The sequence below is a fragment of the Muscardinus avellanarius genome (assembly GCF_963383645.1).
Source record: "Muscardinus avellanarius genome assembly, chromosome: 12".
In the NCBI taxonomy this organism is placed as follows: Eukaryota; Metazoa; Chordata; class Mammalia; order Rodentia; family Gliridae; genus Muscardinus; species Muscardinus avellanarius.
Window position 1 is genome coordinate 74,786,509 of NC_137798.1, and position 14,168 is coordinate 74,800,676.

At 50.1% G+C, this 14,168-nt stretch overlaps 1 protein-coding gene across 1 annotated transcript in view; it reads left to right on the forward strand.

Moving 5' to 3' along the window:
- The window catches only part of SMOC1 (SPARC related modular calcium binding 1), a gene marked incomplete at both ends in the record, with an annotated part of 153,544 nt that extends 142,119 nt beyond the window's left edge, over window positions 1-11,425 (forward strand). Inside the window, 3 exons of the mRNA XM_080707170.1 lie at window positions 7,487-7,731; window positions 11,217-11,267; window positions 11,325-11,425. Of these exons, the coding sequence (XP_080563296.1) occupies window positions 7,487-7,731; window positions 11,217-11,267; window positions 11,325-11,425 (397 nt within the window). The remainder of the gene's footprint in view (window positions 1-7,486; window positions 7,732-11,216; window positions 11,268-11,324) is intronic.
- Window positions 11,426-14,168: the final 2,743 nt, after the last annotated feature.

The window sequence follows — 14,168 nt, forward strand, 5'->3', positions numbered from 1 at the left end:
CCTACCTATAATTCCCTCAAGGCTGCTATCTTTGACCACCAACTCAGGCCTTCCATCTGGTTCTGCCTCAGCCATATAGAGACAGACCTCAAGGTCCACTCCAATGGCTTCCATGGGAGCCACAGCCCTTGAACACTGCAGGGTCTTGGCTAGAGGGAGGGGAACACAGATGGGTCCTGCCACCACGGGAAGTTAGCATGGGTGCCTTACCCTCAAATCTTAGACCCAAGGGATTTTTTCAAGACAATAAAAATTAGAAAATGTATAATGTTTTTAATACTCATCTATCTTTAGAGGTGGAACTTAAAAAGAAACAACTCTTTTAAGTGCTATTTAGAGCTGAGAGAAGTTAAAGAAAAAACTTTCCCAAACATGTTTTTTATATCAGCTTGACCATGCTTGGTCTTGATAGGAATAAAAGGTTTGGATTGCTTTTTAGTTACGGGCTGGACTTTCAGTCAGCAGGTAGACAAGATAGAACATGACATAGTTTAAAAATCAAAGATTGGGTGGTGGTGGGGAAGGGGAGAGAGAGAGAGAGAGAGAGAGAGAGAGAGAGAGAGAGTGTGTGTGTGTGTGTGTGTGTGTGTGTGTGTGTGTGTGTGTGTGTGAAGGCAGGAGAATGCTGGCAGGGTCACTAGCTTTCCTGGGTTTAAAGCCCTCCCTGATCTTCCCAATGTATTTAACATAAGCTCTAACTCTCACCTGGCTTGCAGGGTGGTCTCGCTGGCCTGGCCCCTTTCTCATATTATTTCCTTCTGCCATTATGATCCAGTTCCTGATCCTTCTCTTTCTTTAGTAGGTCGAGCTACTCCTTCAGCCCAGAGTGCTATTCCTCTTCTTCCCATGACTATTCCCTGCTTACCCATCTCAACGTCACCTTCTCCAAGACACAAAAGCTGCCGGTCACCCTCTGCCACAGCATCCCTTTTAACTCTCAGCCTGGTGCTTACCACTGTCTGGCATTTTGCTGGCTTGTTTCTGTTCTCTCTGTCTCACCCTTCCCAGGGAGAACTTAAGTTCTACGGGAGGAGTATTTACTGTCTTTTTCCCTGCTATATCCCCAGAACTTAGAATAGGGCCTGGATATAGTAGGTGCTCAGTAATCGATGTCAATGAATAAACAGCTAGAATAGTCACATAGAGGGATGGGTCTCTATGGGCCCACTGATGCCTGCAAAACTAAATGTAAGGCTGGATGCAGCTGTCAAGTTCACTATGACCCTTTGTAACTTGGGCTTGGTAGTGCCTGCCTGGGCCAGAGGGACTTGAGCGTTTTGTAGACAGACACTGGCCAGTCGTTCCTCGTCTACAAGGAGGAGCAGAGACACGGGGTAGGTAGAGTTTGAGTAGTACATCTGGAACAGGGATGATGAAGAGAGGTAGGAAATCCAAGCATTCTGGGTTTTGGCCTTGGGTCTGGGATTCAGGCATGAGGTTAGGGAAGTCACATGATCTCTCCTGCATCCTCTCAGGATCTGGTAATTAAAGCTGGACATCAGCTGAGGCTGGTGGGAAAGAATCCCACGTGGCAACAGTGGGAATGGACAGGGAGGTCATGTGGGTAGTATAGAGAAGAGGACATTTTCTCCCCTAACCCACCACTTGTCAGTAATGGTGATTTTTGGCTTTGTGTCAACCCTCACATCTAAGCCCACCCTTGGAATGAGCTCAGTGTTGGGCTCTGGGAACATCAGAGGAAAAGAATACAGTCCTCTGGCCTACAGGAGAGATACACACCCATAGGATCACACTCTGAATCCATGTGATAATACAGGCTGGAAAAGAGCTGCTGGGACTCAGGGGAGGGAGGGCGCGCAGGACAAGCTATCACTAGGAGGTGAAGTTTGAGCCACATCTTTACTCGCAAGTGGGAAAAGACTCCACCTAGATGGAGCAAAGGTAGGAACATCCCAGCAGCGGAGACTGTGTAGGTAGGAACATCCCTGCAGCAGGGATCCTGTGGGTAGCAAGGAAAGAATGAGGAGGGGCATGTGGAAGGAATCATATGAACTAGTCAGTATGGTTATGTTTGGGAGGGAGCTGTGGGCAGGCAGGAGACATGGCTGCAGAGTTTAGTGGAGCCTGGGGGTGCGGGGCCAGGTGAGCCAGACCACGGGGCAGCAGGGACCATAGGAAAAGATGCACTTTGGAACAGTCATTTTGGTGGAGCTTTGCAAAGAAGATTTGGGGGGGCAGTAAAGAAAGGGGCAGGCAGGTTGCATGAGATCTTGGTCCACATGAGGGACAGGAGAGCAGGAGGGAGGAGAGGTGGGAAGGCCTGACTCACTCAATCATTTGCAATGAAATCCGGCACATTTTGAGACTCAATAGAAGAAGAGTGGGAGAGAGGTGTCGGCTTGCTTTCCTGGCCTTCTAGCCTGATTCAGTGGTAAAAAGCAACGCTGCCCAAATCTAAAAATAGATAATGTGAAACGTGGCCTGTGCAGGGAAGGAAGCACCCTCAGATACCACTGGAGGACAGCCATCCTCAGTAAACACTTGGTTGGTTGAGTTAGCCCCATGCTTCTCCCCCAAGCAGGTGCCTCCCGTGGCACCCATGAGCCTATATTGTTCTTGAAGGAAGACCTGAGATGGCCTAGTCTCCTAGAGTAGGGGAGCCCTCAGCAAAGCCAACCTTGAGGAGAGTGGGGTGGCTGCGTGAGCCTCCTGGCCCTTCACGTGGCCCCTGTGTTGTGACTTTACCCTGGCCGCCCGGCACGGTGGCCTGCTAATGGCTTTTCAAGGAAGAGGCTAGAATATGGCTGACTTGCTTTCCCAGCCCTGCCGCACAGCTGGTGGGGCCTGGACCCAGCTCCTGATGGGGCCCAGTTGGTCTGCTTGGCTTGGCTTGTGCCTCTGTGCTGTTCTGCCTTACCTTCCTAAAACTGCTTAGGGCAGCACAACTGGGCCCCGGAGCTTGGCCACAGCAGGTTGTGGTGAATGGAGCTGGCTCTCCAGCTGCCCGTGGCAGCCAAGGCCTGGCAGCGCTGAGGCTGCAGAAACAAAACTGAAAGTGCTACAGGAGAAGGGAGGCCCTCTGCCATCCCTGAAATCAGAAGCCTCAGAGGGGCTGTCCAGGCAGGGACTTGGCCCAAGTGGGTTTCCCTGATGCTGGAAGCAGGAGTCTCTAAAATAGCCCAGATGCAGGGCAGACACCAGTGCTGCGTTGAACCATACATAGTTTTCCAAAATCTGGAATTTAGAATCATTTAGGTGTAATTTTTTTTTTCTGTACTGCTGGGATTGAACCCAGGGACATTCTGCCTCTGAGATAAACCCCCAGTCCTATTTTTTATTCTTTATTTTGAAACAGGGTCTCATTAAGTTGCAGAGGGCCTCACTAAGTAGCTGAGGCTGGCAGTGAACTTGCGATTCTCCTGTCTACAAGTACTGGGATTACAAGCGAGCACCACCACACCAAGCTATTTAGGTGTATTTTTTTTTTAGACCATATCCAAGGAAACTTGGCCATTCTACTTACCTAGTGAGCCCTTTTGGTAGAAGTAGACTTCACCTTTTGAGGGGTCAGAGTGTGGACCAGTGAATGCAGTTACAATCATCTTCAGGGAACATTGAATCCTCTAAGTGGGGTGTCCCCAGCCCTAGCCTGATGGGCAGCTCTGAGCTCCAAATCCTGACTCCCAGTGAATGTGTATACATATTCCTGTGAGAGTAAGACCAGTGTCAGCCTAAATCTAGAAGTACAAGCTGCATGGTCTTAGAAGCATACTTCCAGAAAGTTACGAAAGCTAGTTGGATCGTGGGGTATGTATGGTTTGAGGTCAGTGTGTAAATGGTGGGGGGGGGACTAACAAATATGGCTTAAGTGATACCTACCCCACCCCTACCCAGCTCTCATCCAGGAAAAACTCAGAAGCTGCTGAGGTAAGAGGGGCCTCTGGTATCTCCTTTCACACTCACTGCTGGTTTGGCTATTTCAGGATTTCTGATACTGCTCAGTCTTAGCTGGAGCTTATACAACAATGGCAAGTACCCTGCCATCAACCTTGTTTATGACTTCAGATTATTGCCAAGCCAGAAACTTGGAGAGTTTCAAGTCAGATACTCTTGGTAGTTTTTGTTGTTGTTAGAATTATGGAAACCACCCAAACTCCTTGTAGCAACTCTCTTTTTCTCACTCCATCTTCTTCCAGAAGCATCGTGCTTAAATAGTCTTCTGGAGCCATGGCTGGAACTCGAGCCATCCCCTCAAGACAGAGGCATCTCTACCTGAGCACATGGACTTGGCATAGGCTTTAGAAAATCCATTCACCCCCACCAAATCTGCAAACTTGTGGGTGTCTGTACATTTTTCTAGAGACAGGGCTTATACCTTTGTGTAGGTTCTCAGATGGGCCCATGATCCCCCACCCCATGGACTCAAAGCTAACATGTTCTTGGTACTAAGACATCTGGAGTTTGTCCTGGCCAAAGTGTTGGATTACTAAATATAGCCCTAGACCTAGCCAGCATTGCAGGTAGACTAGGGCCCTGTCATTTGGAGGGGGGTCTGGAGGTCAATGGGGTTCAGAAGCAGAAGTTCACACTAGCTGGGAAGAAGAGAAGATGGAAGCAGGACATGGGTTGTGGCTTAGAGGGGCCTCTAAGGGCTCTCCCAATAAAAGTCCCCAGCACATCTCAGCCGAGCGGCCCAGCTAGGGGCCAAGTAGGGCTGGGGCTTGCTGACCATTAACAGGAAGTCGTGGTTACTGTGCACTGGGAGATCCTGATGGAGGAGAGGAGAGCAGGATCATGGTTTTCCTGCAAGGTGGATGGGGAGAAGCGGGGAGGAACTGGGTGATCACTCTGGCATGGAAGGAAAGTCTAAAGGTTGTAAGCCCAGAAGAACGTCTTGCTGCAAAACAACCATAAGGCAGGCTGTGGGGGAGCTCTATCAATAAAGTTGCTGAAAAGTGGACGGGCGGGAGCCCCAGGAACACGTGTAGAGGGAGAGAGCCTCCTTGGCAGGGCCTCTGGGTGGGATGACCTCATCTCTTCCCGTCTCGGCGACTGAGGTGTTATTATTTCAGCCTCTAGGTAGACATTACGCTATGCCAAGCCTAAAGGTTAAGGGGAGAGCTGCCTTTGCCTTGGGCTGCTCATGGCTCCCTGGAGGAGGGGCTGAGGGGGAAGGTCCCTGACTGTCTCCCACAACCCCGAAGAGAACCTCGGGTGGGAGCAGCATGGGGATTTCCTCATCAACTCCACCCCATCTCTCTGAGTCCTCTCTGGTGTCTAGGGAAGGCTGAGGTGGGCAGGATCCTCCCCTTTCTGCACCCTGAGTATCCCCACAGAGAATTCCTACCCATCCACCTTGTGTGCACTGAAGGGCAGTCTTGACAGTAACTGTTGTAGGTAGATTGAGGAAGAATAAAAACACCAGAATACCAACAGTAGCGAAATCTGAGTTCTGCGGAGAGTTACTTCACACCTGCTTGAAAGACCTGCACTTGGTTTCCATGAAAGCAGGACCTTCAAATAGCCAGGGGCTGGTGGCCGCTCTGCATGGCTTTCTGACACCTGCCAGGTGTGCCCTGGGTTGAACCTGTCAGGATGAGGTACCACCGGCATTTTTAGGACTTAGTCCTTAATGTGCTTTTTAGGACTTTTTAGTCCAGGATGCCCAAGGGGACCTGTCCAGGACTGAAATTCCCCTAATTAGGAATGAGCATTGAGCAGGGATGACTGACTTTTTTTTTTTTTTTTCCTTGATGAAACTTAATTTTCCTTAAACCTTGAGGTTACTTGGGAGGTGTCAAGTTGGGGAGGGAGTTTGCTGGACTGTTAATAGTAGAGGGAGCAGAAATTGTCCCCTCCTTTCTGGAAAACTTGGCAAACCTTAGCGAAGAGAGGATAACATCAGCAAGTGCCTTGGACAGTTTCCTTACCATGCAGAGCTTTAGAATGTGCCAGTGAGCCCTGATCTCCTGGGCTGGGGTGCCGTATAATAGTGATCCTCTGCGTCACATACTCTGTCTTTAATGTAGGGGACTCCCCACCTCAACCTTATTCCCCTTTCCAAGGGGCATTTGAACACAGAGGCTAGCCCACATTTACTCAGGGCCAAGCCCTGGGAACAGGAGCCAGGGAACGCATGTGTCTCTCTTCCTCAGGTCAGAGACTCCAGCCAGTTCAGCTGGAATAGACTCACTGTTGGCTTTAAAATTTGTAAATATTAATTATCACCTTGACTCCTTTTGGAGAAAAGTGGGGGCATAAATAAATAAAATGGATGGGTAGGCCATCGCACGCGGTTATCCGAGTAGGTGTACTAGACACTGGCTTTGTAACTTTATGGTCATCAGAGATACATGGGCTATACAGGACGTGATAGTGACGGTGCATATGGACACCAGGCCATGTCTCTGGTCACAAGGTCCAGTGTTTCTCAGCAGAATTACCTGGAGGTGCTGGTTCACATGTGGTCTCTTAAACTCACCTCAAATCTGACCCATACCAGAGATTCACCCAGCAGGTGTGGGATTTGCCTGTTTTAGAATCTCCGTGTCTGTGGGAGCTGTCGTCTTCCCAATGCTGTTGGACTTGGTACTCGGCAGTGATGGGCGGAGGGAGGCGCACATTTCCCACTTAATTGTCCCTGCCTTCTTCTCACATTTTTGTCTCTTCACTGAGACAGTGAGCAGCTCGAGGCCAGGGCTGCACCCCCCTCCCTGGGTCTGAGCACCAGCTCCCTTAGTGGCATCTGTCGAGGTTACATGAGAAGAACATCTTGTCTGACACTTTGTCTTGAGCATCCATCTTGTGCAAGAAAATTCCTAGCTATAGTAGAGGGCGAGGCCAATTCATATAAAGAGGATCACCTACCTGGGGACCCCTAGGAAAAGAATTGTCCTGTCTGGAGAGTCCGGTTGGAGAACAAGGCTGATACTGCTCTGGGCTGAGCAGCTCTGGCAGTCCTTTGGCTTGTGGCAGCCATTCCCACCTGACCACTGGCAGCCCAACAGCAACACTGCCTTAGTCATTTTCTGTTGCTGCAGTGATACCGGACACTGGGTAATTTATAAAGGAACAAGATTTATTTTGGCTCATGGCTCTGGAAGTTCAAGAGCATCATGCCAGCATCTTTTGGGCTTCTGGTGAGGGCCTCATACAGCTTCATCTCATGGTGGAAAGCTTAAGGGAAGCAAGCACCAAAGGGAGGAGGGGATGGGGGAGTATGCACTTTATAACAACTACACACATTTTATAACAGCTTTGGAGAACTAATCCATTCCTGCAAAAACTAACCCAATCTTTTGAGATCTTAAGTTCCTATCTCCCCATCTTGAAGATCCTACTTTCATCTCCCAACACAGCTACACTGGAACTAGTTTCACCATAGGTTTTTGGGAGACAAATCACATTCAGACCAGAGCAAGTTCCCTGGCATCTGGCCATCTGCGAGAGAATTGCAGTGGGGCTGATGGTTCCTGCAAGATCCTAAGTGGTGCTCCCTGGGGTGGGCTGTCTGTCCTTGGCCCAGGTTCTCAGAGCCAGATCCCAGCCATACCCTGGAGGAGCGAGTGGTGCACTGGTACTTCAGCCAGCTGGACAGCAACAGCAGCAATGATATTAACAAGCGGGAGATGAAGCCCTTCAAGCGCTACGTGAAGAAGAAAGCGAAACCCAAGAAATGTGCCCGGCGCTTCACTGACTACTGTGACCTGAACAAGGACAAGGTCATCTCACTGCCTGAACTGAAGGGCTGCCTGGGCGTTAGCAAAGAAGGTGAGTGCTCCCCTCTGTGGGCCTGGCCTTTTAATACTTACCCCAGTCAGGCACAGGGATTGAGGCCTTTCCCAAGAAATGAGATCCCAAGTATTAGAGAGCTATTTACTGGGAGTATGCTATGTTTCATGCTAGATGCCTTATATGGTGTCAGAATTGACTGGTAAGATCCCTGTCCTTACACTGAGGGGATAGGAAATTAAATAAATATCACACACATGTGATAAGTGCTGTGAGAGTGTATTAGGGTAGGCCAGGCTGCAGTAACAAGTAGTTTAACATACAGTTACATGGCTTAACACAATGGAATGTTTTGTCCATGGAATAGGGAAGCATGGTTCCAAGTTATGGTGTGTGTGTGTGTGTGTGTGTGTGTGTGTGTGTGTGTGTGTGTGTTTAGGGCTAGGAGAGGGATTGTTTAATATAGTTGCCCTGGGATCCAGCCTGAGAGTGACTCTATTATCATCATTATGTTACTTCCAAGGTCACCCTGGGAGTCACCTTTGTTCCCAGTTAACCAGATGGCATAAACATGGAGCAGTGCATGCAAGGCAGTTTTATAGGCTATCCCTGGAAGTGATGTGTACATTATTCTCATATTTTAGGGCTGGAACTTAGTCACCCGGCCATACCAGCAGTAGGGAGTGGTGGTGAGAGGCAAGGTGGGGTTGCAGAGCCTTTTAATCCTGATGAAAGGTTGTATAGGGACCGTGGGAAGCGGTTGAAGGGACTTAGTCAGAGAAATGATAGGATCAGTTTTGCTTTAAAATTTTATTTTGGCCGTGATATAGGACATGGATTGGAGATGGGAAAGGCAGGGTCACCCAGGAGGAAGTGTGGCATAGTCCAGGCAAGAGGTAATGGAGGACCAAGTTATGAGAAACACAGGGGGGATGAAGGGAAGTGGGTGGACAGGTGATGGAGTGGACAGAGGGACAGTGGCTGGTGCAGGTACCTGGGGAGACCAGAGAGCTTTGAGACCACTGTTGGCTCCTGAACACACCAGCTGATTTAAAGTGTGGCTGGAGTGCCTGTGTCTACATGTACAACATGTCTCTGTGTGTCTGAATATACATATCTGTTTTCATGTGTTTTGTGTACATGCCTGAGCATGCCTGTTTGTATATATGTACACATGTGTTTATATCTGTGCCTATGTGTCTTTAAGCATGTCTATGTGTGCATGCCTGTACATATGTGTATACACACTATACACATGCCGTACACATGCATCCGCATGTATGTGTACACATGTGTGCACAGTCCTCTCCTCCATTTTGCAGTTGAGGCATAGAAACTAGCCTAGAAAGTAGTAATTTTCATACACAAGAGGTAGCGCCAGGCCTCAGGATTTGAACACAGGGCCTCCTGTGAGCAGGCTAGGTTTGTTGCCTGAAGAAGCCCAGGGAGTGGCTGATTGTGAGTCCTGGCATGAACGCCTGCTCATAGGAGGCTTTGAAATCTTCAGAAAGTTACCTAAGTTTTCTGAGCCTCAGGTTCCTCATCTGAAAAATGGAGATAATGGTATCCACCTCATGGATTTGATGTAAGAATTAAAGAAGGTGATGTGTATGAGGAGTACAGCACGGTCCCTGGCACATGGTGAATGCACAGAGGAAATCAGTAGGAGAGAACCCCACTATGGACCCCAAACACAGCTGGCAGCCTCTCTCTGTCCCTCTGCTCCTGGGAATGGAGCACCTGCCCGGGTCATCCGGTATCATGTGGTGCCCTCTGGTGGGCCAAGAGGGGCTTGCATGCTAGGTGGGGGCTAAACGGGTGGAGGGAGGGTGCAGATCTTGGAGATGAATTTAGTTTTGTATCTGAGGGACTGAATTTTGGAATTGCCACTTGAACACAGTTATTTTTACCAACCAGATCTTTCACTTAAGAGCTGAATTCTTGGCCTCACATGGAAAGGCCAGACATTCTGAGGGCTGGGGTCTCTTTCATAGCTGGCCTTTTCTAATTATAAAGCAGATGCAATAGGATTATTGTCACCTTTGTATAAATAAGTAGGGTAGGAACTAATGCCTCTATGTTTCAGAAATACCAACTCTTCCTTTAAATTCCCACCTGTCCTGGGCTCAGCTTTTATCCTCTCCCCTGCTCCGCCTATGGTCCAGAGCACAATTCCAGAGGTGGAGAGGTCCAAATCTGCTTTTTTTTTCATGGAAGCTGGGCCATCCTGGGTAGGTTACTTGGCACATCTAGGCCTTGGTGTTAGCTTCATTACTATTATTTAAAGTTGCTCTGAGGATTCAGTAGCATGATCCTAATTCTACATTTTGTTTCCCAAGTCTCAGCTCGGTGAGCCAGCCTTTCTCTGTGCATAAGTCCTTCTGTTCACCACCAAAAGGAGCAGCTGGTAGATGGAGTAGAGGAAGGATGGGATCTAAGGGTAGGCAGGCTTCCTTGGGCCTGTCCCTTGATCTTTCTGAGTTTGTGTCCTCATCTGCAAAACTGGATGTAGCAGTATCTATCCTGGGTGGGTCTGCCCTACCTCATATTCTCTCTCTCTCTCTCTCTCTCTCTCTCTCTCTCTCTCTCTCTCTCTCTCTCTCTCTCCCTCTCTCCCTCTCTCCCTCTCTCCCTCTCCCTCTCTCCCTCTCCCTCTCTCCCTCTCTCCCTCTGTCTCTCTCTCCCTCTGTCTCCCTCTCTCTCTCCCTCTCCCCCTCCCTTTCTCTCTCTCTCCCCCTCTCCCTCCCTCTCTCTCTCTCTCTCTCTCTCTCTCTCTCTCTCTCTCTCTCTCTTTCTCTCTCTCCTCCCTCTCCCTCTCTTCTCTCTCCTCTTTCCTCTCTCCTCTCTCCCCTCTCCCTCTCTCCCTCCCTCCCTCCCTCCCTCCCTCCCGTCATGAGGACTGTAGGGAATGGTGAGCTATGGGGGCAGTCCTGTGAGGGAGGCTGAGCACTAGCAGTGCAGCTATGGTCCTGATTCCTCTCCTCTGGCCATGCGTGGGGGCCCTCAGAGCAGCCAACTTTTAGTGTGCTCCCCCGCTCTCTGCTTCTCTCTGGGGAGATCAAGCCCTACAGGAGTAGGTGCAGCCTGGCTCAGCACCCTGTGGGGAAGAGGCTATGGTAGCAGACGAAGCCTTGGACCTTAGGTGGCCCCTCAATTGCTCTGAGCCTCTGCCTCCAAATTTGCCAAGGAAAAGGGCTCAGATTCCTTCCATCTCTGACATCCTAGTACCAAGGCCAAGAAGGTTATGCAACTGTCCCTCAGCACAAAGATCTTCCTTGGCTAATAGTTGAGGGAATTCAAAGAGATGCCCCAACAGGGGCTTGGCCTCACAGGAAAGAGGCTTTTTAAAGGTGTGGGTCAGACAGAACATGGCCACAGACATCCACAGCCCAGGATGTGCCACCACATGACTCTGGCTCTTTCTTAGTCTCTCCTTCATTTTGAGTGCTAGAAGGCACAGAGAGAGTTCTGCCAGTTCCCTGGGTCAAGGCCACTCCCTTGTCATGTGTTCCTATTTGTTACAGGTGGCCTTGGCAGCTTCCCCCAGGGAAAACGAGCAGGCACAAACCCATTCAGTAAGTCGCCTTCTTTCTGGGCTCCCCTCCTTCTCTTTCCCCTTCGCCTTTCCCGAGGAAGCTTTGGTACTGCAGCAGGAGTGAAGAGGTTTTGGCCCAGTTACTTGGGCTTCATCTTTGCTGTTTTTGCTGAGGACACAAGAGAAAGATGGAGTTAGTGTAAGAGGATTTTGCCATCCCCACCTGTCAGCAAACCATGCCACTTCTTCTCCAGCCCCCGGCTGAAAGGCGGGCATCTGGGAGCAGTACAATTTATGCCGCCTTGAGTTTAAGAGGCCAAGCCTATGCCTCTGGAATACCCGACCAATTCCAGGTGCCCCTGAGTTGCCTCGGTGTGGCAAAGGATGGGCTGGTAAAAATGTGCTTATTTAGGCAACCTGGCCCAGTCCAGCCCATATCTAATAGCAGGTGGAAAGAAAAACAGATGAACACAGCTGGATTCCTCCCATACCTGGCGTTAGCCACTTCTTGCTTATACCTCCCCTTCTTTTTGTACTCTCCTTCCCCCTCTCAGTAGGACGCCTCGTCTGAAGAACAGAAAATCAAAGGGCAGTGGGGCGTCCAAGGAGTCAGGATGGAGCATCAGACACCGACCTTCAGTGCTGTGCAGGACCCGGCCACACCCCGTGTGACACAGTGACACCCACCATGTTTGCACTTTTAATAACTCTTATTTGCGTGTTTCATTTCTGGTTTCATTTGTAAACACCAATATCTAATGCCACAGTGGGAAAAGGAAAGGGAAGAAAGACTGCTTATTCTCTCTCTTATTGTAAGTTCTTGGATCTGCTACTGACAACTTTTAGGTTATCTGGGAGGGGAGGGGTGTTGCTGGGATTGAGAAGAAAGAGATTTATATACTGTATATAAATATATATGTAAATTGTATAGTTCTTCTGTACAGGACTTGGCAATGCTGTTTGTTCCTTTTGCTGCCTTCCCCTGCTGTGGGTTCCCTGGCCTCATGGATCAGCTTTCTAGAACCCAGGGCTCTCCCCTCAGCCTGCCTGGGTTCCACTTGGAGGCTGTCCCTTGTGTATATATGGATGGAGCCCTGTGATTGCACTGCAGACACCCCAGCTTTCTCCTGGTGGGAGGAGGGCTCCCTACGCCTTTACCATCCACGTTGGCAGTTCATTGGCCCTTATCCTTCTCAAGGCTGGGCTTAAGAGAGACAGGTGTTACCCCTGGAGGCGGGTGGGGGGTCCAGATAATGTGAGTTGTCAGCATGTGGCCGGTGTGTTCCTGCTCTCCAGACCCAGGGCTGGCCCAGGGCAGTGGGTACTCTGGTCTCTTAGTGCCTCACTGAGCAAATATCCTCCAAGAGTTTGTGTTAGGTCAGTTTAAACATTTCATCCATGTTTAGCATCGGATCTATGTAAGGCATGAGAAAAGATTTGAAGAAGAAAAAGACACGCAGTTGGGCCTCCCATTTAGCACATGTTTGAGACCTAAGAGGAAGGCAGAAAGCCTGCCTGGGTGGGGGGAGCACCAGCCCTCCTGCAAATGAGGCTCCCCGAGTGTAGTTCTCAGTGTTGGGGTCTGGCTGGGCTTTTACCCTCACTCTCCGCCATCACCAGCTGTCATCCCAGTGAACAACACAAGCCCGGAGAGGAGCTGGGCAGTCACCTTGTTGGCAACTACTCACCATTTGCTTTCTTGATTTTAAATGCAATATTGAGGGTCCTCCTATTCCTCCCACTTTTCTTATGGGCTTCGAGGCTGAAAGGCTGATTCCAGAAGTCAAACTGATCTTGGGTCTTTTACTGCCTCCCCCAAAAGGGCAGGAAGAGCTGGGGGTCCAGGCTTACCTCTCCATGGAGTGTCACCAGGACTCCAGTGTGGACTGCCTGGCCTTTGAGCGGATGTGCAGCTTCCCCTGCTGTGGGGACTGCCCTGGGATAGAGAGAGCAGCCAGTGATGCTCAGCGCCTCTCCCCGGGGCAGCCGTGAGGGCAGGGCCCAGGACTGGTGCCCTCATCTGGTGGTTCTAAGCAATCTGATCTCATCTTGCATCCCATCCATTTTCCTCATAAGCATATCCACTGGGGTCTGGACGTTTTTGGTCCCATAAGCACCACCCTGTGAAGGAGTACGGGCTCCCTGGGATGTGGCTTCACGGACTCTTGGGCTGGAGAAGGTCCCTGCCATACTGGAGAACAACATGGATGACCGTTGGCCCAGTGTTGACATGGTAAGGTGGAGAGGAAGCCCTTCCCACCACCCTCTCTGGGAAACAGCCCGCTGGAGCTGGGTGAACTTTGCAGAAGACCCCAGCCTCATTTTCCAGCCTGGAGGAAACATACACACACAGAGGTGCCTCCTTGTAGGAGTTCAGAATCCTCCCCAGCCATCTTCTCTCCCACATATGTGCCTAGGTGTGTTCCGTGGTTTTCCTTTGTGTGGGAGGGTGGGAGGGAAAATATTTGTAGCTTGTTTTATAAAAAATAAAAATGGATGAACCTTGGCCTTTGTTGCCTCTTTCTTTGCACGGCTTTCTCTGATGGAAAAGCTTCCTGTCATGGATGTTTTTATGATTTTTCCCAACCCGAATGCTCTCACTCTGATCCTAGGAAGTCCAGGTTGCTGTTGAAGAGGCAGCACAAGGGAACCCAGAGTGGCCACCGGGTGTACATGCCTTGTGGAAGACCCAGGCCAGTCCTCTTGGCCTTTGCCGGGTGTGTGTGTGTGTGTGTGTGTGTGTGTGTGTGTGTGTGTGTGTGCATTCTCTGTCATTCTCCCTCTTACCTCTACTCATGCAGCTGGCTCATGGGACTCCCTGGTCTGCTGTCCCCAGGCAGCACTCTCTGTAGGGAATATGGCTGGCAGAGTTCTGCAGGCAGGGTTGGGGGCAAGCTCCTCCCAATGCTTCAGGCTAGGGGAGTGGGGGCAAAGGCCCTGA